General features: G+C 40.8%; 2 protein-coding genes across 2 annotated transcripts; both read left to right on the forward strand.

Annotated features, from left to right (window-relative positions):
* Nucleotides 1-1,153: 1,153 nt before the first annotated feature.
* cyp24a1 (cytochrome P450, family 24, subfamily A, polypeptide 1) lies at nt 1,154-7,549 on the forward strand (the record flags this gene model as incomplete). Its single annotated transcript, XM_084348005.1, has 12 exons — nt 1,154-1,411; nt 1,588-1,778; nt 1,889-1,982; nt 2,066-2,159; nt 2,723-2,814; nt 3,126-3,237; nt 4,079-4,224; nt 5,091-5,257; nt 5,793-5,871; nt 6,142-6,339; nt 6,518-6,629; nt 7,470-7,549. The coding sequence occupies 11 exons, from the start codon at nt 1,154-1,156 to the stop codon at nt 6,626-6,628; spliced, it is 1,542 nt and encodes a 513-aa protein (XP_084204131.1). The 3' UTR covers nt 6,629; nt 7,470-7,549.
* Nucleotides 7,550-12,502: 4,953 nt separating this feature from the next.
* Nucleotides 12,503-24,939, forward strand: nfatc2b (nuclear factor of activated T cells 2b). Its single transcript, XM_084348559.1, has 10 exons — nt 12,503-12,819; nt 14,562-15,543; nt 15,655-15,826; nt 16,370-16,572; nt 17,422-17,594; nt 18,082-18,222; nt 20,491-20,546; nt 20,816-20,948; nt 22,151-22,807; nt 24,299-24,939. The coding sequence occupies exons 1-10, from the start codon at nt 12,696-12,698 to the stop codon at nt 24,343-24,345; spliced, it is 2,688 nt and encodes an 895-aa protein (XP_084204685.1). The 5' UTR covers nt 12,503-12,695; the 3' UTR covers nt 24,346-24,939.
* The last annotated feature ends 388 nt before the right edge of the window (nt 24,940-25,327 follow it).

Genomic DNA, 25,327 nt, shown 5'->3' on the forward strand with positions numbered 1-25,327 from the left:
CCATATCTTTTGCTGGAAATAAGGTCCAGGTTGTAAAAAACGGTAGTTATCCTTTAAGTATCAAGAGTACATGTGAAAGTAAACATATATTTATGTATACTGTGGGTCCGGCCTGGTTGATTATTAGATCTGATTAAGAATTTTTCTGTTGAGTATTTTGGGTTTTTTAATAAAAATAAGGACATTTGAAAAATATGCTACTTTGGCTCTGATGCAGCAAGTAATCTGCAAAGTAACTAGTAACTAAAGTTATCAAATAAATGTACTGTACTGGAGTAAAAAGTACAATAATTGCCTCCAAAATGTAGAGTGTAAGTAAAAAGTAGCACAAAATGGAAATATGTAAACTACAAGTACCTCAGAATCTTACTTAAGTGCAGTACTTGAGTAAATGTACTTAGTTACATTGCATCACGGGTTTTAGCTGTGTTTAATGGGCACACGTGCACATTTTTAATCATTCAAAAGGAGAACTGGAGAATAGAAATCTTACAGAAAATGCAAATACTCAAGTAAAGCACAGGTGTGGTTAATGTGCCTTCATTGCATCACTGGTTTTATATGTGTTTAATGGGCACACATTATAATAATTAGACTGAAGATGCCCAGATTACCCCTCATCACCGCTCTGCAAAGAACACACACTCCAAAACACAAACAAAGCAAACACACACACACACACACACACACACACACACACACACACACACACAGGCTGCAATCTGTCAAATATTTGCCCACGGTGCAGAAGTGTGGCAGTAGTATTTGCTCTGCCAAAGTTTCGGTTCATCCAGTCGCGGCTCGCTCTGAAACACGGTTCAAGCGAACCGCGTCACCTCCGATGTGGCCTGTGTGTTTATTTATAAAGGCGGGGGGGTGAGGGGGTGCACTTCCTCGGTCTTCCTGGGGTCATACGATCCTCCCAACGTGGATCCATAAATGAATGGTGGGCTCGACGGCCACACCATGCAGGACCGGCCCCTGATTGGTTCGGTGCACGGCAGGAATAAACACTCTCGGGGTATATATATTGGCGTGAAGGTGTGACACTTCCAAGAAACACGAGAAACCCCCTAAAACCAACCACCCCCCAAAGATAATAAAGAAGAGCTGCGGTGAAACATTACATTACTCTATACTACAGATTTTAAGGATGAGGGCGCAGATCCAGAAGGTTCCCCAGATACTGGAGCTGCTGAAGAAGAAGTCCGTGGGGCTGCAGCACTTCAAACCCACATCCTCAGTGTGCGTCCTGGAGGAGAAGGATGCTGTGTCGGTGGCGCGCTGCCCCCACGCTGCCTCCAGAGCGCACAGCCTGGACGCGATCCCGGGACCCACCAACTGGCCCCTCGTCGGCAGTCTGGTTGAACTTCTCCGCAAGGGAGGCCTGACGAGACAGCATGAGGCACTGGTACAGTAAAATCAGTCAAATTTCTCTCTACTTGCCTGTTTTTTTTGTTTTGTTTTGGTTTGGAATGGATCTTCTTTTTCTGCTTTTAAAACGCACACTAAAATAAATAAATAAATAAATAAATAAAGCATGCTCAATGTATTTCGATTCAAATCTGATCACCGGCTCTGTTTCAGGTCGATTATCACAAGAAATTCGGCAAGATTTTCCGCTTGAAGCTGGGCTCGTTTGAGTCGGTGAACATTGGCGCACCTTGCTTGTTGGAGGCGCTCTACAGGAAGGAGGGAAGTTACCCTCAGAGGCTGGAGATCAAACCCTGGACAGCATACAGAGACCTGAGGGACGAGGCGTACGGTCTCCTCATCCTGTAAGCACACTTTTCTTTTCTTTTTCTCCGTTACCTGTCCACAACTCGTCTCATTTATTTATTTATTTATTTATTTTTAAATCTGAATCCCAAACTGCTGCTTCTTGCAGGGAGGGGGAAGACTGGCAGAGAGTGAGGAGCGCTTTTCAGCAGAAGCTCATGAAGCCGACAGAGGTGGTGAAGCTCGATCGCAAAATAAACGAGGTAAGGATCAGAAAGTGTCAAGAAAGCACGCGCTGTGTTGGATAAAATCGATGAGGACTGACAGATTTTCTTTGTGACTTCAGGTGTTGGTGGACTTTGTTAGCAGAATTGGGAAAACTAACGTCAGTGGAAAGATTGAGGACTTGTACTTCGAGCTGAACAAATGGTCGTTTGAGAGTGAGTTCAACTGTTTCTCTTCAGTTTTGTTCATGAGAGCTGCATGTGAGGATTATTGGTGTTATCAGTTAATGAGCTGATTGTTTTCTCTGTCTCTTGTTTAGTCCATAAAATGTCTCAAATTTGTGAAGAGCAATGTCTCAAAGTGTCTTGTTTTGTTAGACAGGCAGCCCAAAGCTCTAAGACATTCAGTAGAAGTAAAAAAAAAAAAAAAAAATCTCATTAATGAGCTGATTGTTTTCTCTTTCTGTTGTTTAGTCCATAAAATGTCCCATTTTTGAGAAAAGCAAAGTCTTAAAATGTCTTGTCTTGTTAGACCATTCAGCTGAAGTAGAAAAAAAAACAATTTTCTCTTTAATCAACATCCTTTCGGCCATACAAAACATAACTGTGCAACTGGATGTTTCCGTAATAAAGGTTTATAATCTATAATCTATAATCTCATAGTCTGTAACGGAAATAGATAGAAATATTGAATTGAAAATGAAATTATTCTTTTCAAGTTCTCTCAAAATGATCCAATTCTAAATCTCATTATTTTGCTTTTTTTTTCTGTCATTCAGCCATCTGCCTGGTCCTCTACGACAAGAGGTTTGGTCTCCTGCAAGAGAGAGTCAACGAGGAGGCCATGAACTTCATCACAGCGGTGAAAACAGTGAGTACACCTGTTGTTATTCTACACATACAGTACAGTAGCAGCAGTTGCAGCTGCAGCAGCAGCGTGTACTGTAGATCTGTTAGACCGGCTGAACCTGTAGTTCATCAGGTCGTGGATGCAACACTCTCACAATATTTACTGGGGCAAACGAATATCATCAGAGATGATTAGTGAAGGCTCACAAAGGTCTCACAGGGCAGTGGGTGCAAAGAAACCAAGAAAAAACAGAAGGATTGCATTACAAGATTTTCAGTGGAGGTGACGATGATTAGATTTAATCCTGTTTTCTCTTTTTCTTCTTTCTGTAGATGATGAGCACATTCGGCATGATGATGGTCACACCGGTGGAGCTCCACAAGAGCCTCAACACCAAGACATGGCAGGACCACACGGCAGCATGGGACCGCATTTTCAGCACAGGTACAAACACACACAAATATATGTGATTACTTTCATTTCACAAAGTTCTGGTACAGTTTGTCTCCATTTCTCTGCGATGACACAAACCAGTTTGAGCTCACTTCCAGTCAGCCAATAGTTAGATAGATAGACGAGAACAGAGGGTGGGCGGATTTGAACCGGGTTGCCTCTGTGTTTTTTGTGTACTTGGCACTCGGGGCCAGAGCCGTAGTAAACCGCATGACCTAAGAGGGAGAAATCTGCCAAATATTTGTAGTAGCAGAAGGTTGGAGGGGGCGTTAGAGGGTGGTAGAAGATGATGATGGTTGTGATGTTTATTTGGATGGAGCATAAACACGCACTTCCCAAGTCGTCCCAACATTTAATGGCAAACTTAACGAGAAAAAGTAAGTTTTATGCTGCTTGAGGTAGTTTTTATTTTTTCTTTAGAGCGAGGCCAAAGTTGGACCACCATGAGGCTCAATATAGCCCGCAAGTGTTTTATTTTGTCTCATTCTGTACAACATTGTAAAACAGATTAATTAGAGTTGGAGACGCTAGTCCCAGAAAATATTTGGCATTTTAAATGAGTCATCGATCATCATATAGTTGCCAGATCAAAAAGGCAAAAGGCCTGAAAATCAGCACTTGTAAAGCAACATGCTCCATTAATGCAGGTGCATCAGTTAAAAAAAACATATTATTTAATATACGTGTTACAAAAAACTTTCTATTGTCATGAACTTCCAGACTAACTGCACTGACAAAGAGGAAGCTGAAAGTAGCCATGAACATGAGAAAAACACATTTCAGTATAGAAATTTACATTAATATTTATCTGAACTGCTTTGTGTTTCTTCAGCCAAAGTCTACATAGACAAGAAGTTGAAGAGGAACGCCGACAGAGATCCTGACGACTTAATCGGTGACATCTTACACCAAAGCAACCTGTCTAAGAAGGAGCTGTATGCAGCCATCACAGAGCTACAGATCGGAGGAGTTGAGACGGTGAGCAACACTTTGAACCACAAAGACATATTTTTAGTTTGCTGGAGCAGTTTTGGGAATTTCTGGAAATATCCTTTATAGCTTTATTGCCGAGAGTTAGATGAGAAGATTGATACCACACTTCAATGGGTCAGCTCAAAATGAAGCTACAGTCAGTTAGCTTAGCTTAGCATAAAAACAGTTAACCTGGCTCTGTCGTCTGGTAATAGAATCCTCCTACCTTTTCAGTGTTTATAATGATCTACATGTAAGCTAACTAGCTGTTAGCTGTAGTGTAACACTTAAAGGTGTAATTTGTTAAGTACGTTTCTTACACTCTGCCGATGATGTTAGCTCATATTTTGAGTGTTTTAAACAAATATTCTGGGCATATTTTGTAAATGAACAGATACTGTAAAATAGTGGTAGACATCTTTTCACCCAACTTCCAAAGAAAGCAAATATGTGTATTTCCACAAACTATTTTATTCTAGCTTTTTGTTTATTTACACCTTATGCTCTTAGAGAAATAAAAAGATTATCTCATCACAGTTGCGGCACACCACCATGTACGCAGCTATGAACACGGGTTAACCTTTTAAGTGTTTTACCTTTCGCCTATATTCCTTCAAGTAGGGAGAGAGAGAGAGAAAAAAACCCGTTCAGCCTCTAAAACAAACAGGTGCTGCAGTTACAGTGCGTCAAAGCGGAAAATGAATGTGGCGTCGATGTAACTGAGGAGCCTTTGAGGAACCCCAAACATTCCTCAGCTCCTTTCAGGACCCCACGGAGGAATGCACTTAGAGTAGCCGCCTCACTAAGTGACATCTCCTCTCCTCTCTCTCCCTCTCTTTTCCTCTTTCTCGTACCGTGTTTACCTTTCTCAGACCGCCAACAGTATGCTGTGGGCTATTTTCAACCTGTCACGTAACCCTGGCGCCCAGAGGAAGCTGCTGGAGGAGATTAGAGCGGTGGTGGCTCCTGGCGAGGACCCATGTGGGGAGCACCTGAAGAGCATGCCCTACCTCAAGGCCTGCCTCAAGGAATCTATGAGGTACAGTAAAACAGGGTCAGCTGCTCTGAGCTCCTGCCTGCTACTATGAGAAATAATTAGCAGGCGATAAACAAGACTGCAGTGAGAGCTAAAAATAGTTGTAGCCGTACATCCACCGATAAATTAGATTTTTCTGTTTCAAAGTCAGACTCCCCGATTTGACCCACGGAGATTAAGAGGCAAAACTCACACACATGACTTGCTCGAAAACAAGCTTCATGAGATACGGTGGCATGACCAGCAACAACCAGTCGTCCCAGCTTAAAAATCCTCCGTGTGGTCACGTTCAAATCTCTTCCTAACTCTTACACGGTCCGCTTTCTCCCTTCTTCTCGTGCAGTCACAAGTTGTCTGATATGTTACTTAAGGCTAATACCATAACCACATCAGCCAGGGAATGTACATGACCTCCGACTGGAGATTATATCACACATCATCGGAGTATGTTTAGCTCCCGTTAAACAGCTTAGATATGTGTGTCATTGCTCTGCTACAGCTTCACTGAGGCCATATTCCCATATGCTTTTTCTTTCAGGTTATCGCCATCAGTCCCGTTCACCAGCAGGACCCTGGACAAAGACACTGTGTTGGGAGATTATGCCATTCCCAAAGGAGTAAGTGGCTTATTTAGTTTACCATACACCTGACAAGAGCAGATTACAGTCTTGTATTAATTTACATTTAACTGATGTCTGAATGAAGTATGTTATAAAAACCCCGCTCACATACTGTACAAAGTCTAAATGGAGCAACTCTAATACAGTAGCATGTGCAATTCAGCAAAATGCACAGAAGGATCAGACTTACTGTAACAAGCTCTTTATTGGACTTTTGGAAGTTTTTAAGTTCTGAATGCTCTAATTGTTTTTTTCCTTCATTCACAGACAGTTTTAATGATAAACTTCCACGCGCTGGGCTCCAATGAGGAGTACTTTGACGACAGGACGCAGTTCAAACCTGAGCGCTGGCTGCGGGAGAACTGCTCCATCAACCCCTTCGCCCACGTTCCCTTCGGCATCGGAAAGAGGATGTGCATCGGCCGGCGGTTGGCAGAGCTGCAGCTGCAGCTGGCCATGTGCTGGGTAAGATCAAACAGTTCAGTTCAGTCTACAGACTCGATTAGATCAGTACAGTCACATGGAAGCGGTGTACTAGTAGCTGGTTCATCCAGATTTATATCACTACAGACAGATTGTTTTATATTTCTCTGTCACATGACTCTCTTGAAGCTTTAATTGACTAATTGAATCTTTCTTGCAGTTGGTCAGAGACTACGAGATCGTGGCAACAGATAACGAGCCGCTCGACGTGATCCATTCAGGACTTTTGGTTCCCAGCAGAGAACTGCCAGTGGCCTTCATCAAGAGATAAGGTGAGGAGAAAACCTTTTTAAGTCAAGTTGATTTTATTTATATAGCTCTGATTCCCAACAAAAGTTATCTCATGACATCCTTTTCCCAGTTGATGACATGCCTGGTGGCAGACAACGCTGTATAGTGATAGCGAGGTTTTTAGAGAACCAATGTTAACGCTGATTGTTTCGTTGTTTTACATCCATTACATTGTGCAGTCAACATTTTCTTTAATAATTTCAATTTACAAAACAGCAACGAAAACCACAATTGGAGCAAGCTTTAGCAGCTGAGTGGGCTCAGTATAGCACTCTGGCATTTGTACCCTGTTTAAAACGTATTACTATACTGTTCACTTACAGTTTTTTGCTTCTTTTTATATTTTCTGTCGCTGTAGTCCTTTGGCTAGGTTTCGGATGACATGTTTTGGGTTAAAAAAATACCCTTTCACAACGTTAAACACGTGTTTGAAAAAAAAACTTTTCCCATGTACACGTTTTTCCCGCCTTTTGCTCAACATTACTGGTCGGATTCAATGATGGTCCTGGAGTGACATTTATTATGATGCTTTAAGAAGAACATATATCAGTTGAATATAAAGCTACACCCAGATAGAGGTTAGGTTAGCTTAGCTTAGCACAAAGAGAGGTAGCAGATGGACCAGCTAGCCTGGTTCTGCCCAGTGGTAAAAAAAAAAAAAATCCTCCTACCGGCAACTCTAAAGCTCATTAATTAATACATTACATCTTGCTTCTTTAATCTGTACGAAAACCAATATGTAGGCTAAAAACTTCTACTTCCTGAAAATGTCAAACTAAAATTTGACTTAACTAATGAATTTCTTCCTTCCTCCCTCTCAGGCTCCATATTCAGCTCTTCTGGACGTAGTGACGAAGAGATGATACCTCTGCTACCGACGGCCCCTGATGGTCCAGTGACTCCCTATATTGCTGCTCTGTAAATAGAAAAGACAAAGAAATTATTAATCATGCCATGAATACCTCAAACGTATTTAAAACTATTACTTATGACTGTTAATGACTGACCAAAATACCAGTTGTTATGTACAAATTGAATGTTGTACCGAGGCAGCTGTCCTTAAAATCTTAATGTAATGTTCTCACCTCATGTATGTAAATGTCAAATATTACCTTTTGCTTTTCTTTGTTTAATAACTTATATATATATAGGTCACACATATGTTTATTTTTCATTGTGTATATAAAGTGCAATTATAATATTGTGATATTGTACATTGTTTTATGTAGAGACATATTTTATTCACTGAAATAAATACATTAATAAATGTATCAAGGCGACGCCTGTGTTCATTTTCAAACTGGTTGATTGCCAAGTTTTGGTATTAAAGTCTTTGGGTGATTTGAAGTTTATACAGCTTGAGGAAAAAGAGCTAATTAAGTATCAAAAAGCTTAGTTTTTCTTACTGTAGTTACGTGTGAATGTATTTTTCTCTTTTCTTTATCAGACAAGTTTTTCATTAATACTGTTGATGAAACACTTTCAACAAAGTGGTCACATGTGTTTAGAATAATGTATTTTCTGTGCAGATCAGGGTTTCACAACCTTGTTTAAAACGACGAGATGTCTACTTGTGACGCCGTCATCACAAGGTGTGGACATGAGTTATGAGTTCTTCTCTTCAGACTGGTTTATTTGACGGACTTTAGAGGCCTGGCGAGCTCAAAGTATTTACTATTAAACAAGAAAAAGAGCAGAATTCAAAAAAGGGTTATTTCTTATGCCTTTATTAACACTTGTTAAGTGTTTTGGATTAAACTGTTACATAACAACCATCAGTTACAACCATCACGTACTGCAACTGAGAAATATTTGGCATATTTGCTTGAATAGTTGCAGATGAAATTTTTTTGGTCGATTTAATTGCTAGCGATTAGTTAATTAACTGACTTATCATTTGAGTTCCCATTGGAAACTTAGTATGGAAGCTTGCGATTCTTTTTTTCTTTTTTTGTAACGTGCATTGATGGGTCTTGAAAACCCAAAATTAACTTTTAATTGTGACGTCTTACTGTTGGTTTGGTAGTTTTATCTTTGGTGTCCCTCCACCTCTGGAGAGGAATGACAGACATACAAACTCAGGCCATGGAGAAGATTGAACTCACAACCCCTGGTGTACAAGACCAGTGCTCTAACCACTGAGGTATAGACGCTCAAAACAAACTGTCAAAGTGCACAAACTTCATTTAGAACAGATAGAAAATGTAAGATTAAAACAGTTTCCAACAACTAATTTCAGCTGAAAATATAAGATCAAAGATATCTAAGTGTTACATGGAGGCAACTAGGCTTGGAAGGCGGCGGAAGACATCGCTGTTCAGCTATGACCACCCCACAGCAGCAACGTCACGATCCCCAGTATGTATATATTGCTGACAATACTTTAGTGTTCACAGCAAAATATACCAATTTTGCTGTCGACACTAGAGTATATATATTTTGTATCTGCCTTTAGTTTTTGTGCACCGAATACATGGAATTTTCTCAAGACACTTCACCTCAGTGTGCAATTGTTTTTTTTACTAAATGTTGTTCTTATGAAATGTTTAAACTCTGCATATTTTTGTGTATATCGGCATCATTGCAAATGAGGGAAACCTCAATGATTTTCTAGGCTTCCACAACAGTTTGAACTGAATTGAATAAAGCTCAACTATGAATTCAGGACTTTAAATTGTAATGGATTACAATGTTACCACTTATATTGTCAGCGTGTCATTGTATTTGAAGATGAATTATATGCTGGTTCGGATATTGTGTTTTTTGCTTCACTGATATACAGAGATGATAGACGCCATGCAATTTTTCCATTAGCAGGAATTCATTTGAAAACAGTAGGATTAATTTAAAGCAAATCTTAGGCCCTAGTGAGAATTGAACTCACGACCCCTGGTTTACAAGACCAGTGCTCTAACCACTGAGCTATAGAGCCTTATATATATGCATCATACTGCATATATTTCATTGACTATTGATGTATACTGGACAATTGAATCCGTCTCAGTTTGTTTGAACCTTATCTAATCAACTGTTGTTGTTTAATAACCAGTGAGGTCAGTGTTACAAAGAGTATGCTGACCTAATTCTACAATCTCAAAATCATGTTACATTATACCATTATTGTCTACTGTTACTGCACAATGAGGTAAACAGGGCTGCTTATGTTAAGAAAGTGAGTTATGAGTTTAGGAGCTCATACGTCATGTTACTATGTCTGGAATGAAAAGTGTTACTAAAATAAAACAGAGAGGGAATTTTTTTCTTATTGTTTACAACAATAGTGGTGTGTGTGGATTCATCCAGAAATATCGATGCATCTGATCCCAAACGTCTCTGTTCCAGGATCGATTTTCATATTAAAAGATCGATACCTAAGCTCAGTAAATAAATAGTGATATTTGTGTGCTTTCACTTGCTTCTTTTTGTAACAGACTACATTTACATTGAGGTCCTGGTAATTAGTATTTCCTCCACCACTGTGCTCTTCCTGATCTTAAGGACAGGAGACGCTCCTTTGAGGGCAGCAGTGTTCACACTGGTTTAAAGCGGCTTGCAGATATAAAAGGCTTCTCACGTTTGTTGTCCAGACATCCACTCACTGGCAGTTTCACACCAATTCACACCTTGATTCATGGGACTCAGTGACTCTCACATGACTGCCATGTGACCTAAAGGCTCACATGTGACCTCAGGTGACATCGACACGTGAACCAGTCAGGAGAGGTTAAAATGCCTCCAGTTAAAGAGGCTTCACCAGTCAGGAGGAATGATGCAGCCTCTTGGATGAAACATGTTGGAGATGTTTAAATCAAAACCTAAATCTGTGCAGACTCTAGAAAAGAAGTAAAACAACATCAGTGACACATGAGACGATTTGATGGAATATCGGCTGATTTTTTTCAAAAAGAAGTCAAGAAGTTAAAGAAAACTGCTCAGTATGTGTGTACTGGCGATTTAAGAGGGCAGATATGAATGGGAGTGAGATGTTTATACATTTTCAGGGTGTGTAATCATTTAAAGGGCTAGTTCAACCACACGATTGACAGTTATCTCTGATGGTATACTTGGTACATTGTTTAGTAGTTTGAGATGACAGACAAACTTAAAGACAGACTGAGGCCCTAGTGAGGATTGAACTCACGACCCCTGGTTTACAAGACCAGTGCTCTAACCACTGAGCTATAGAGCCATAAATTGGCCCATCACACTGCATAAATCTTTCTTCTTGATAACGAAAGATTAAACTTGGATGGAGGATGAGTCTCAGCCCAGAATAGACCCCATTAAGTTTTGGTGCAGATCCAGATAAAGGGATGGATCCAGGGTTATAATGACAGATTATAAAGCAATCTGTGTCAGACTCAATCAGTGTGACACAGCCTCAAATAAGACAGCAACTATATATGTTATTTCAAATTGTACCTGCAAGCTTATGGAAAAATACATTAAGACTATTTGATGACTTTTTCTGTGTGGCCAAACAACAAGAGGTAAGTGAAAAACATACACATAGTGTATTTTTTATTTGGAGGAACTGACCCTTTAAAGAAGCAGCCACTGAACTCTGTGTGGATGGTAAAAGTACAACACTGCCACCCAGTGCACAAAACATCTCAGCATCTTGTTGCACACATTGAAAGATCTTCGTCAGAAAATCTGCTCATCTTATCTTTGGTGTCGCACCACGTTTGGAGAGTACAGAGAACTAGTGAGGCTTTTCTCTTCAGTCATATTCAGAGACCACATAAACCTATTTCCATTAGCAGGACAGAGTATGTACTTTGATAGAAGGACAAACTTAAAGACGGACTAAGGCCCTAGTGAGGATTGAACTCACGACCCCTGGTTTACAAGACCAGTGCTCTAACCACTGAGCTATAGAGCCATGTATTTCTCATCATAATGCATAAATCTGTTCTGGTATATCCAGATAATGGAGGTGGCTAAAATACGTCTTGCTGCTGGTTTGGTTTAAAACAGTACAAGGCTCTTCTTCCTCGCTTACTAGGGAGAGCTGACGGTCATACTGCAGGCAATACACTGACTACGGATAAGTATCTCATACATCCCACATCAAAAGACCCAAACTAACCCTTTTACAGCAAAAAAAGTTACATAATGTTGCTTTAAAGGTGCACCATGTACTTTTGTGGATGATATTTCAATCAGCATTTGAAATATGCCCAAATAAAATAAATAGACAAACTCTCTTTGTTTTCATGACTGAATAAACACAAACACAATTTCATACTGTTTTTCTTTGTTTATATGTGGCGGACCCTGCCACCTTTCTAGCTTCAAACAGTGGTTCTGGGGAGCTTATTTTCCCCTGAGAACAGCTTGTTTATTCAGTTATAGAAAAAGATAAATAATTCAGAGTTTTTGTCATTACCTCATTAATATTGCAAACATCAAAATTCAGAGTTTGAATTTCTTCTCCAAAACTACATAGTGCCCCTTTAAAGTGACCCAACGGGAATTAAATTCAACTCAATACAACTTTATTTGCGCCTGGAAGAGTAACAGCAATCTTTGTTTTTTAGCTCAACACACAGGTCAACAGCCACACCCACAACAGAAGAAGAAAGACAAACAATCACAAAGCTAAAAAAAAAAAAATTAAAAAAAAGAGACTATTATTGGAAATGATTACAATGTTTAGATGTCATGATAATGACTGCTGCAGCTACATTCTGGTTTGTATTTGATAAAAGATAAAGTGTGACTCTTGTTGGCTCACACAGGAGGAAATGAGGCACCTACACACACACACACACGCACACAGACACACGCCTGCTTGTCATCATCAGCGGTGACAGGAAGCGTCCGTCGCTGCTCGTTTTTCTCTCGTCGCGTTGTTGGAGGTTATATTTGAGCAGCTGCCTTCTTTTCTTCTTCTTCTAACAAAACAAAATAAGTAATCACACACACATCGTCGAGTTTCTTTTAATTCTTCTTCTCACAGCTTCATTTAGTTGGCGTGTTTGAAAGTTAATACAAAGGATTTACTCGTCGAAAAGTACATTTTGAAATACTGACAGGTGGAGATGAGTTCTGGAGGTCTGGGGCTCGCGGAGGGCCTGGGTGAGGGGGACATCAGTCAGGAGGAGTTGGACTTCTCCGACCTGTTTCTCTATAACTCACCTGGAGAGGATTTCCCTGTCCATAAAGGTGTGTATGCAACAGTTATTCTGCTGTAACGTGATATCTCCTTAACAAACTCATTGTGTTGTGTTTTTATTTTTAGCAGCATATTTTATTATAAACGTATGAAGATGGTGTTGAGTTTGTGTTTAACTGTAGTAAAGTGGCTGTGGGCACTCAGCTGTCAGGTCCTGGTGTTACACTGTAATCCCCCTCTAAACTTCATTGTGTCAGGCGGGGAAATCAACTAGACTCGCAGTTTGTTGGAGCTTGAAGTAAAGGAAGGTTGAAAATTTGAAGTCTTCTTCTCAAAAATGTGCTTTTCTTCTTGTCACTTGGGTGTTTGAGTGATGTATTTGCATGGTGACACATAAAATCTGCTGAAGGAGGGGAGTTTTCTCTGTTTCTTCTCTTGAACTTAAATCTGAGTTCAACACGTGGATGCTCAAGATGATGCAGCCAGAATCAGACTCTTATTATTGTTCAGAAGGTTTTTACACGCAAGCAATATGTAGTGGTATTTTGGTGAATAATAGAGAAAATAGTAAGAGGAGAGAAAAAGAAAAAACAAGTACTGCAAAAGTCAAGAATAATAAATATAAAAATATTTTAAAAAATTAAAATATTAAAAATCTAGTTCTTTAAATGTAATTATTTAGCCTTTATTTAACCAGGTTAGTCCCCTTGAGATCACAGATCTCTGTTACAAGGGAGACCTGGCCAGTAACACGGAGGTACAACAGCAAAAAATCAGATAAAACATTCTCAATTGATTTCAGCAAAGTTTTAAAGCTTTTCATCGGTCCAATTTTCTGAAGTTTAAGTGGGCGCCGAAGACCTGAAAGCTTTCTTTCCCAATTCAGTTCGGACTTTGGGAAAAAACAAAACGCAAAACGCCAAGAGAACGAAGACTGTGATTTCCACATTTCAGGTGTGAAAGAGAAGATTACTAAATAAGGAGTTTGCCAAGAATTGCTTTGTATTTAAAAATATGTGAAATGTATCTGTTTTTGTGCAATTGTGCAAATGTCCACAGTGCAGACATAATTATCCAAACATGTGCTGTGTTAATGTAACGCAATGAGACAGATGTGATGTAACATGTAGGTAGATAAGCGTCTCTGTCAGTGTCAGTCCTGAGGCCCTCAGTAAGGGCAACTGCTGTCAGGAAGAAACTGCAACTTTCGTCTGCATTTTTGTAGCCAACAAGGCTGTTTGATGGCAAACGGGCCAATGAAAACCCTCATATACGGACAAAAAGATGAAGATTAGGAGAAACAGAAAAAGCCTTTGATTGAAAGTTATTGATAATGCATTAAACATCAATTGTAAAGAAGTAACTAATACTCTGAGTAGTGTTTGAGAAGAATACTTTGTTTCACTTATAATTGAGGAGTATTTCAGTTTGTTGTTGTCAGCACTCTTTCCACCACTGACTTGTGGCGTGAGGTTGTGGTCTTGATGGACCACAGCCTCTTTCAAAAAACACACCACAAGTAGTCTGAAGCCAGTCAGGTGGTCCAGTATGTAACTATCACAAGTGTAATGTGTGAAGTTGAAGCCTCCAGTGCTCATAAGTCCAGCAGTTTATAGATTCTGTTTTTTTCAGAAAGGGAGAGGGCGTAGATTTTAGTTTTTGTGTAAAAAACATGTCAGACACAAACTTTATTACATGCAGAGTTTTTTTTATAAATTGAAACATGTCACTTTAAGTTTTAAGTACTTTGGACATGTGCACACAAATTAATCCTGACTTTTCTTATAAACAGATGCCTCAGGCGCTCTCCTGCAAAACGGCAGCCAGCCTCCCCTGCTGGTGGTCGACCATCACGCTGCGTCGTACATCTCCAGCTCTGACCAGCCAGCCTCCGGTCAGGACTTCTCTTCTCACAGCCCCAACGCAGAGCACCTGTCAGGGGCGGTGTTCGACTCCCTGGGGCTTACATCAAGACCAGGGACCATCCCTGCTCCCAGCCCCAGGATTGAGATCACCGTCACGTCAGGTGACTCTCTCAGCTCTCACACCCTGGACCCGAGCCCCGGCAGCAAAGCTCTGGGTGCCTACAGGGACTGTGTGAGCCCGGCCAGCAGTAACTCCTCCACAGGCTGGCCTGCAGAGGCGTACTCTCCTGTGGCTTCACCGTGTGTCTCCCCTTCAGTGGGCTGTAACGTGGGGTTGTCTGCATTAGACCTCTGCCCAGGCCTCCAGGGTATCCACACTTCTTCTACCCACTCCTCTCCAGGAGCTTCGCCTCGCAACAGCATCACAGAAGAGACCTTACTCCAGCCCCAGAACCAACAACCTGCCTCGTCAATCCCACACCAGCGCTCACGCTCTGCCTCGCCGCACGGAAAGCGCTCCTATGACCATACCAATCCCTGTCAAGGAGGCACTCCTGTCAAGCAGCGCTCTCGCAGCCCGAGCCCCATCCCCTTGCCTCATGAGCAGCAGGGGACCTACTACCTTCAGCCTCAAGCTGAGTTCCAGCCCCAAGCCCAGACATGCACCCCGGGCCTGGAGGAGATGCTGAACAGCCTCACCTCCAGTCAGCCCAGAGTGGTGCCTTCTGCAGTGGTGCGAGATGCACATGTGCAGGCTCAAAGGCAGGACTGTGTGTACAGAGAGGGGTACGACTGGGCCATTGAGCAGGAGAGGATGGGCAGGGCAGGACCTGAAGTCAAGTCTGAAACCTTCTATATGCTCCCAGCTGTGTGGCCTGCTCCTCATCCAATCCACCAAGGAGCATTCAGGTGTTTTATTTGTACTTTTTCATTACATAGAAAGAATTTATGTCTTTCTAATGAGCACAAATGACAAGTTTGACTTCTTATTGACCTTCTCTCTTTTTGTCTTTTCTCCAGTGCTCTGCCTATGGCTCCACTTCCGTCTTTAGAGTGGCCGTTGCCCAGTCAGTCCGGTCAGTATGAGCTTCTCATCCAGCAGCAGCCCAGATCTCACCACAGAGCTCACTATGAGACCGAGGGAAGTCGCGGAGCCGTGAAGACATCTAACGGAGGGCATCCGGAAGTTCAGGTACTTTCTTTGTTCTGTGCCTGGAGGGTGTGGGGTGTGCAAAGAGTGGAAAGTAAGCAACACTAAAATGAAGTAGCAGGAGAGATTGCAAATATAGGATGGTATTTCCTGGGTTATGTTGTGTTTATGTAAAGCCCAACAGTCATGCAAATGAATAGAAGAGAAGGGAATCACGTCACTACTCCCACGAAGACAAATTACTAGGACATGCACTGTTTCAGAGTGCTAAAAAAATACTCTCATAGTTACAAATCAGGCACATCATTTAAGCATTGGTACATGGATCTGGTTCATTTGTTGCTCTGGTGAGTTCATTAATAAGCCGCTACTGTTGGATTTCTGTCAATGTTGCACAAACGGACTATGCAAAGCAGTGTTCTTGCTAAGCAAGTTAGATAGTGTGAGAGAAATCACCCCCGCAGGGAGAAGAGATTTGTTGTGCTGTGTTAAATTTGTTCTCTGCAGCCATGGACATTAATGGCATTACAGTTAGTTTAATTCAGTGTGAAGCAGGCATTTAATCGCCTTTGTTGCCATTACTAGCTCCGTGGCTACCAAGGCACGGCTCCACTGGGGCTGCAGGTCTTCATAGGAACAGCCGACGAGAGGCTGCTGAAGCCGCACGCTTTCTACCAGGTGCACCGCATCACCGGGAAGACCGTCACCACGCCCAGCATGGAGAGGATGACCAACGGGACCAAACTGTTGGAGATCCCTCTGGAGCCCAAGAACCACATGAGAGTGTTGTGAGTAGCACAGAGAGCGGCTGTGGGTTACACACACCAAAGATTTCACACAGGAATCACAAATGCTTTGAATATTTCACTAGTCAGTCATCTGTGGCCTCTTAAGCTACTGTGGTGTTTTTGTGCTTCATCTCCCAAACTTACAGATGCAGAGATAAACTAAACACTGACGGAGGAAGTTTTCAGATCCTTTACCTTTAAAAGCACTCAGACAAAACATAGTTTTTTATAAGATCTTTGTATGTATTGTGTCTTAATCTGTAAAGTAACAAGTAACTAAAACTGCGAGACAAATGTAGAGCTCTAAAAAGTTGAAATCAGTAGAGAAGAAGTAGCATTAACGGAAATATTCAAGTAACTTACAATACCTCAAAATTGTACTTAAGTAAAGTATTCGAGTATATGTTTTTAGTTACATTCCATCGCTGTTTTCTTCGGATTTTCGATAGATAGAAGTTTGAGTTTCTGTTTTTATCCTCACCCATGGGAACTGTTACGGCTCATGATTTTTGTCGCTTTTACCCCCTGCAGGTTGCTGTTGCAACACAGTGGAAACATATATAATGCGTCACTTCCTGTGTGCCAGAAGGTTTTTCCAAGAAAAACCAGTCAGTCGACAGCAGCTTTGATAAATCTGACGTACGATGAATCCCTAAAAAAACAAAAAAACAGTAGTACAAAGATATTCTTGATCGAAATGAGTCATCGAAACAGAAAAGGCTACATCAGATTACATCAGTTATCAGTCAGATTTAGAAGAAAAACAAGCTGACAATGTTCCCAACAGAGCAATATCGCCCTTCTTTCAGAGCACTTTTTATCTTATCCCTCTTTTCTTACGTTTCACAGGATTGACTGTGTAGGAATCCTGAAGCTGAGAAACGCCGACATCGAGCTGAGGAACGGTGAAACGGACATTGGACGAAAAAACACACGTGTTCGTTTGGTGTTTCGTGTCCACATTCCTCAACCTGGAGGCCAAATCACGTCCCTTCAAGTTGCCTCTGATCCTATTGAATGCTGTAAGGAGAGTTTCATCCCTGATATTGTAGAACTAAAGTTTTATCTTCATTCATTTATACTATTGTTTGTCTCCGTTTGTGTAAACTTAATGTCTTTTAAAATCTGCTAAAGAATATGTAGATATCTTCCTCTTACTGAATTTTAATTCACAAGCAATGAAACAAACCTTTGATTCAGCTCGCTGTTACAGCTGTACTGCCTCTGGTATGAAAAGTAGCTCATCGTGATTCATTTTAGCAAACTTAAATAACTATTGTGTTGCTGACAAGTTTACTAAGTTTGTGACTCTTCTTTGCTTGTACAACTATGTTTTATCATTCAACATAATCAGGTAATTGTCACTCTTGCAATAGAAGCCAATATTGCGAGTCTAGATTTTAATCATGAAAAATTTGACTAACCAACTGCCCTGAAAAGTTTTTGCACGCAATTTGTTTATCAGTACTTTGTGGTGTTTAATACATCAGTGTCTTCTTGTCCGCTCAGCCCAGCGCACAGCTCAGGAGCTCCCTGCGGTCGAGAGGCAGGACCTGGATCGATGCTCAGTACTTGGCGGTCAGCAAATGGTCCTTACTGGACAGAATTTCACTCCTGACTCCAAAGTGATATTCTCAGAGAAGACACAAGGTGAGGAAGAGAGATTTTTGATCAGTTGTCTAATCGTCTAGTCATGAGATGTTTGCTCTCTGATTACATTTTCTAGATGAGCAACAACATGTGATATTGTACGTGAAAGAATAGTTTGACATTTTGGGAATGTGCTTATTTGCTTTATTGCCAAGAGTTAAATGAGAAGACTAGCACTTTCATGTCTGTACAGTAAAAATGAAGCCAGTTAGCTTAGCTTAGCATAAGAAGCTGGCCTGACTCTGTCCAAAGGTAAAAATATCTGCCTACCAGCACCTCTAAAGCTCACTACCACGTCATATTTCAATAATCCACAGGAAGTCATTACGGCCCAACAAGAAATAGTCAGGCACATAACTCCCTGTAAAACCATTAATAGGACAGAAAACGTATTAATTTGTGATCTCAGCTAGGCTGGCTCATGACAGTGGTGTCAGATTTCCTTTCAAAAGGAAAGCTGTCACTTTTGGACAGAGCCAGACTAGATAGCAAAATCCGCTAGCCAGCATATCTAAAGCAAGTTAGGTATTGTATTTTAAATCACTGCAGAAAACAAAGAGCAAAAATGACATGTTGTGGTTTTACGGGGGGTTAAAGGTAGGCTATTCCAGGGGTGCTGCTTGGTGGGTTTTCTACCTTCACAGGGCCAGGCTAGCTGTTCTCCCCATTTTCCAGTTTTTATGCTAAGCTAATCTAACTGTCCTAGTTCTTGTGCAGACATGAAAGTGGTGCTTTATTGTTAAATCAGCACAAAAAACAAAGAGTAAAAATGACACACCGTGGTTTTACTGAGGGTTATATGTATCATAGAGAGCCAGGCTAACTGTTTCCCCCTGTTTCCAGTCTTTAAGCTAAGCTAAGCTAACCAGATCCTGGCTGTAGCTGAATATTCTCTTAACAAACATAAGAGTGGCATTGATCTTCTGATCTATCTCTTGGGAAGTAGGCAAAAAAAAGTGTATTTCCCAAAATGTTGAACTATTCCTTTAATACATTGTGTTGTGCTTGACGAACAAACACTGCACACTGACTTAGACTTTACTATAGTACTTTATTAAAGGGAACAACGCGTTTCGCGTTCAGCGTCATCAGGTTCACCTCAGGTCTCAGGTCTCTCTATGTCAGTGTGCGGAGGATTTGTTCGTCAAGCTTATTACACACGTTCCTGCTGCCTACCAACACCTGACTACCTGTGGCTGTGCAAGGAGATTTCATTGATTCCAGTTTTAACATTGTGTTGTGCGTCTAGATATTATTAAAACTTCTGATGTTTGTGTTATGTTGGCCTGTGATTGTTGTGTGTGTATATTTGAACTTCAATCGGTTTCTATGATTAAAATAGACTCATATTTTGAGCAACAGTCGGCCTCATAATATCCTGCTCGAACTCATCCACCTACTTGTGTAGTATATGTATTTTCAGATTTTTTGCATATCTCCCGGGTAACATCTACTTTCGGTGACGCACAGCTTCCTTCTGCCCCCACTTTCAAACTCTAAAAAAACAAGCCATTAGTGTAAACTTTTGCTGTTTTACTGGCGGTGACAACTTTTATTTATTTCTACACGGAAATTTCTCACCTCGGTGGCGCTCATTCTGCCCACACAAAAATTGCTGGGTTACATGGTTTGAGAGCTGGATGGGTACAGTTGACTGCATGTAAAGCCTCCTTGTTGCTTGGCGTGGGGTTTTATGCAACAGGATGTGGTTAGAGAGACTGATAAAGATTCAGACCCGGAGCAGAGGCTTTGTTTTTTTTGGGTTTTTTTCAAAGCGTGGGTAGAAAACAGAAACAGCAGGTAAAGAGTGAGGTGGGAATGAGACACTTAACCAGACATAAAAGAGCAACTTGTTTTCCACTGTCTGTGCATGAATGTTTTCACACGCTTAAGAAAAGATTGACAGTGTCTGATTTCTCACAAATTCATCTTCATCTGATCAGAAATGTTCCCTTCCTGAGAGTTAGATAAAAAGGCCAATACAACTCATACTTCCGACAAATACAAAGCTGCAGCCAGTTAGCTTCACTTTGTACAAAGACTGGAAACAGGGGAAACATCCTGCCGAAGGCGACAAAATCTGCTTGCAAGCACCTCTGAAACCTAGAAATAGTGAAGCGTTTTTGTACAGAAGTGAGAGTGGTATCGATCATCTCATGTAAGGAAAAAGGGGGGGAAAAAGGAAAAAAGTGTTTTACCCAAAATGTCAAACTACTACTTCAAACCTCCTCTGCTTTAATGTCTGCACTTTATTCCGTCTGCTTTCAGATGGGCAGCAAATCTGGGAGGCGGAGGCCACTGTGGACAGAGACAAGACGCAAGCTGTGAGTTAACTGTCACTAATCTGTACTGTAATGCATTAAGCAGGAAGCATAATATTACATAACCAATGATGTACTTTTTGTACATTGTCTGGCACTGTTACAAAGTCACGCAGAGTCACTCAAAACTGAAAGCAAAACACAACACCTACGACCACACTTTGCTGACTTGCTGCTATGAAACACACAAGCAAGATAATTGGGGCAGCTACGCCTCTGTTTCAACACCAAGTGTGAACTTTTTTCTGTTGTCTCACAATCCCCCCATGTAGAATATGCTGTTTGTTGAGGTCCCTCCCTATCGAGACCGGACCATTTCCCACCCAGCCAAGGTCAACTTCTATGTCATCAACGGGAAGAAGAAACGCAGTCAGCCTCAGCACTTCATCTACACTCCTGTGATAGGTACATATCTGTTAATATCTCTGTCTAGTACAGGAAGAGGGGTGTTTGAGAAGGAGACCGAAAGGTCAAAAGTTTCCAGATGTGAGATAATATCTTCCTCAGCTTTATTGACACAAACCTTACACTAAAATACTTGATACAACACACATAATGTGCATTTGAAACTAAATTGATGCTAGTGAATGAAATTAAAACAGAATGTTAAACAGGTTATGATGTTGCTAATCTGACAAACGTGTTGGCTACTAAGTCAGCCATACAGGAAGGAATACAGGAAACAGCAACACTTTAATCACATTAGATCTAACTGCTGTACAATCAAAGGAACATTTCAAGCTGAAGACAGTTTACCACAGTTGCTAAAGAAGCTACTACAAGGTCCGCCTTTTTTGATACTCATTTACACTGATGTTGTTCAAGTTTACAAGAAATCAGTCCCAGTCACAAGAAATCAATCAGTCATCAGCAGTTGTAAGCAGTAAACTGAGGCCACGACACAGGCATTTGTGTAGGGGGACAACTCTCACTTGCTATAAAAGGGAAAAATCTGTCACTCCGCAACCGTTTTCACTAATGCTATCCACCCACAGTCAAAGTTATACCCACAGCCAAAATGCAGACACACACTTGTGCTGGTAAGCGTTTTTAGGAAACAAAGGCCACTGCTAATTGAAGTAGAAATAGATGAGAAAAAGTGATAACATGAAAGAATCATATAATGACGTGTTGGTGGAAATTAACCAGTTGCTTTAAGATCTCAGGCCTCAGTGATATTTTTAGTCATGCTAGCAGCATGGCTCTATGGCTGTTGGTCTTTAGTTAGTCGCTCCAGAAATGTATTTTTTAATTTTTTTATTTATTTGTTTATTTCGGGCATGTCAATCAGCATTCATTCCCAGGTCAAATGACTCTGCAGTAGTCGGGGGTTTTTATTGGCTCCAGCTCGGACTATCTGTGATGGAAACATGACACCCGGTTGAACAGGCTAATTGTTGCCCCTTTTTCGGAGTGATGCTATGATTGTTAAAAAAAAAAAAAACAGAAAGGCAAACCTGTCTACTAGCCATTGCCTTCTTTTAGTGCGTGTACTCACATTGAAAAGAGCAGCATAGGCGTGCTACTTTCGGTGTTAAATTGTATTAAACTCTTGTTGTTTCTCTCTCATCTTCTATGGTCAAATAATCTTTGTTTTTGTATTCTAGCTATTAAAACAGAACCACTGGAGGACTACCAGTTGAATTCGTACGGCTACTCAGACAATCAGGCTCTGACTGGACTGTCAATGAAGTCACTCTATCACCACCTGGAGCAGGACGGCAACCTTCAAGCCTTGAATATTTCTCCAGCACTGTACCATCTAACCACTGTAGACCCCAGAGCCCACGTGTTAACCACAGACCAACTGGACGACCAACCAGTCTATTACCAGTCCAGAGACGGCACTCTCATCAACAACTCCATGCTGTACCACACTGCAAACCAACATTACAGCAACTGTGGTGCCGCCTTCCTCGGTGGTTCCCCAATGGCTTCCCACCCTGCCTCCACTCCCAGCCAGTGTGTCAGTGCCAGGGCCTCTTTGGCCAAACTGGGCGAGGGTCCTCAGGTCGGTGATTCATTTGAGGCCTGTTTGATGTCAAGACATCAGAGTTTTGTGCAGACAGCACTGCCACTGGGAAAGTCACCACCTTCGAGATACATCCACGCTCAAGCTCAAGCCCCTAAGCCTGTAGGCCGAGTGGAGCCCAGCATGCAGTGTCTGAACCAGATCAGCCCTGGAAGAGGAAACTATGAGGAACGAGCACCAGAGAGGGTCACAGTCAAACAAGAGAACCTCCGCTATGCTTACCTGGAGGATGGTGAGTATCACTGTTTTATACCGATTTCCTAAAGGGGTCACCGACAATGCTGACTAAATGCAGAGATTGGCATCATAGCAACTAGTTGATTTCAAGCATTCCCCAGCCTTCATCAGTGAGTCTTTACGCTCTATATTTGATCGTGTAATACTTTGTATCATTTACATCATCTTTCCATCAGTCAGTAACTCATAGTCTGAGTTTGTCTGCTTGGTTTCTATTGCATCTCTTTCTCTCCCTGCTTCAGTTTTTTGGGTTTTAAAAAGACCTTGACAAAACAACAGGTCACTGAAATATTCCGCCAAGTTGTTTAATATATTTCACAAAAAATAAATAAATGGGGAAATATCATTAAAACCAAGAAAAACATACAGACTTTAACTATGAAGTGACATGTTGAAGCCTGGGGGATGACTAATTGTGGTCCAGTGTGCAAATGCATATGAGCACAGTGCAACTGTACGCTTGCAAATCCTGGCTTGTGGTTTTTTGTCGGGCCTTTCTATCCACTCTTCTGTCTCTTTTGCTCTCTCTCTCTCTCTCTTGCTCAAGTAAGCAAACACTCAGCAGGTTTGTGAGCTTGCCCAGTCTCATTTAAATTAAATCTAATACAACTTGCTTATGATTCCTGACGTGTTCGAGGAGAAAGAAGCAACATTAACATGACTGTGTTTGCTGTGGGGCAGACTTTCTGTTCACACCTCTGTGATGGAAGACCAGAACAGGAAGTTTAGTGTGTTAGCAAATACATACAGAAACAGCTGTGGTCAAAAAATGTCCTTTGTTCTGGTATGTCATTCAGACTAGAGTCATAGTGAAAGTTTGCAACAATCTGTTGCAAACCAAGATACACTGCTGTGTTAACACCATTTCTATTAGTTGTTGTTTCTTAATATTGATAAACTATTTATTATTTCTGTCAGAAGCACAAACCTGCCCTTGATCAGTCCAGAAACTATTGCACATACATCTGTGTTTGGTAAAATAGAGACACCTAGTGGACTTTAATGTAATTGCAAAACTTCACATCATCACTAAAAAGCCTGCAAGTCATCATTTGACTAATTTATGTATGAAACTAGAACATTTCTGGGGGCGCTTTGGTGGTTTTGGCAACCTTTGTTGCATTTCCCATATATCTCCCTCCTCATTTCCTGTCATCTCTTGACTGTTGACTCTCTAATAAAAGCATAAAGTGCCCCCCAAAAATCTGACTTTGGCGACTCCTACTGGTAGTATTAAGAACAAAAGTACACAGCATAATCTCCCGACTCTCCAACAAATCCAACTGAGGATGAATGAGGTGAAAACAACACCAATTTGAAATGTAATGGTCTCTTTTTTGCATCAGAGGTCTGAAAAATTATACAAAGGAGCTTTACATGTAAAACGTATGCATATGAAATATGAAAAATACAAGATGAATTCCTTTGAATTCCTTTGTTGTTGTGAACATTAAAGTTGCTCACCCCTGTTTGTAATGTTTTCCAGTGAACGACATCATAAGAAGAGACCTGAAAGGCCACAATGGCGAGTGATCCTGGACACCTGCAGCAGCCCTGATGTCCATTAGATGTAAAGCTTGGTCAGCAGTAAGCTTAATATGTGGATTTAATATGAGCGCAAAGTCCTGATTGTCTTGGAGGAAGTTTTGTACTTGTGAAGCTGTAAACCGAATTGGTGGCAGACATTTTAGGCAAGCAGTAGAAACGTATCCACTATGGACTAACGTTGACTGTTCACCTTCCAAACTCACAGCATTTCACATGAAAATACAAGTCGGCTCTTTGTTAGCCTTTAATATTGCCTTATTTTTTAGCCTTAGCAAAGATAGTAGAACATGTGTCATACCTTATATTATGCATTTTTAGGGTCGTTATTTTAACCAGTTTGACTTCTATCTGTTCATATATTTGTACAATTTCTCTTTTTAAGCATTTATAAAATATTTTATATTAAATAAATTCTGTTTATATGAATCTGTGTGTTTTCATCAAGAGCAGGAATGGGCTGCGGAATAAATTATATTATATAAATACTCTCATTTAACACATTTTTGAAAAATTGCCTACATTAATACAACTGCCTTTGTGTTAAAGCTGCGCTATGTAGTTTTTGGGTAGAAATGTTAATCAGAAGACTGAACATAATAAACAAATTTAGTGAATTAAATAAACAAACTCTCTTCATTTTCATGAATGAATAAACTGAATAAACAAACTGACCTTAAAAGACTACACAATGTCATACTGTTTTACTTTGTTTATATTTGGCAGAGCCTGCCACTTTCTAGCTTCAAACAGTTTTCTTGGGACCTTATTTTCCTCTGAGAACAGCTTGTTTACTGAGTTGTGGAAAACATTACTACCTCATTAAAATTCTGAGTTGGAATTACAACTACATAGTGCTCCTTTATAGTTTATTTTATATATAATTTCTGAGCTGAAAAAGTCATCTCTTATGAAAAATACTTTACTTCTGTTTATAGTAAAGGCTGTTTTTTTCTAATAATGAATCCTA

The sequence above is a fragment of the Pagrus pagrus genome, assembly GCF_965226575.1.
Source record: "Pagrus pagrus genome assembly, chromosome: 3".
In the NCBI taxonomy this organism is placed as follows: domain Eukaryota; kingdom Metazoa; phylum Chordata; class Actinopteri; order Spariformes; family Sparidae; genus Pagrus; species Pagrus pagrus.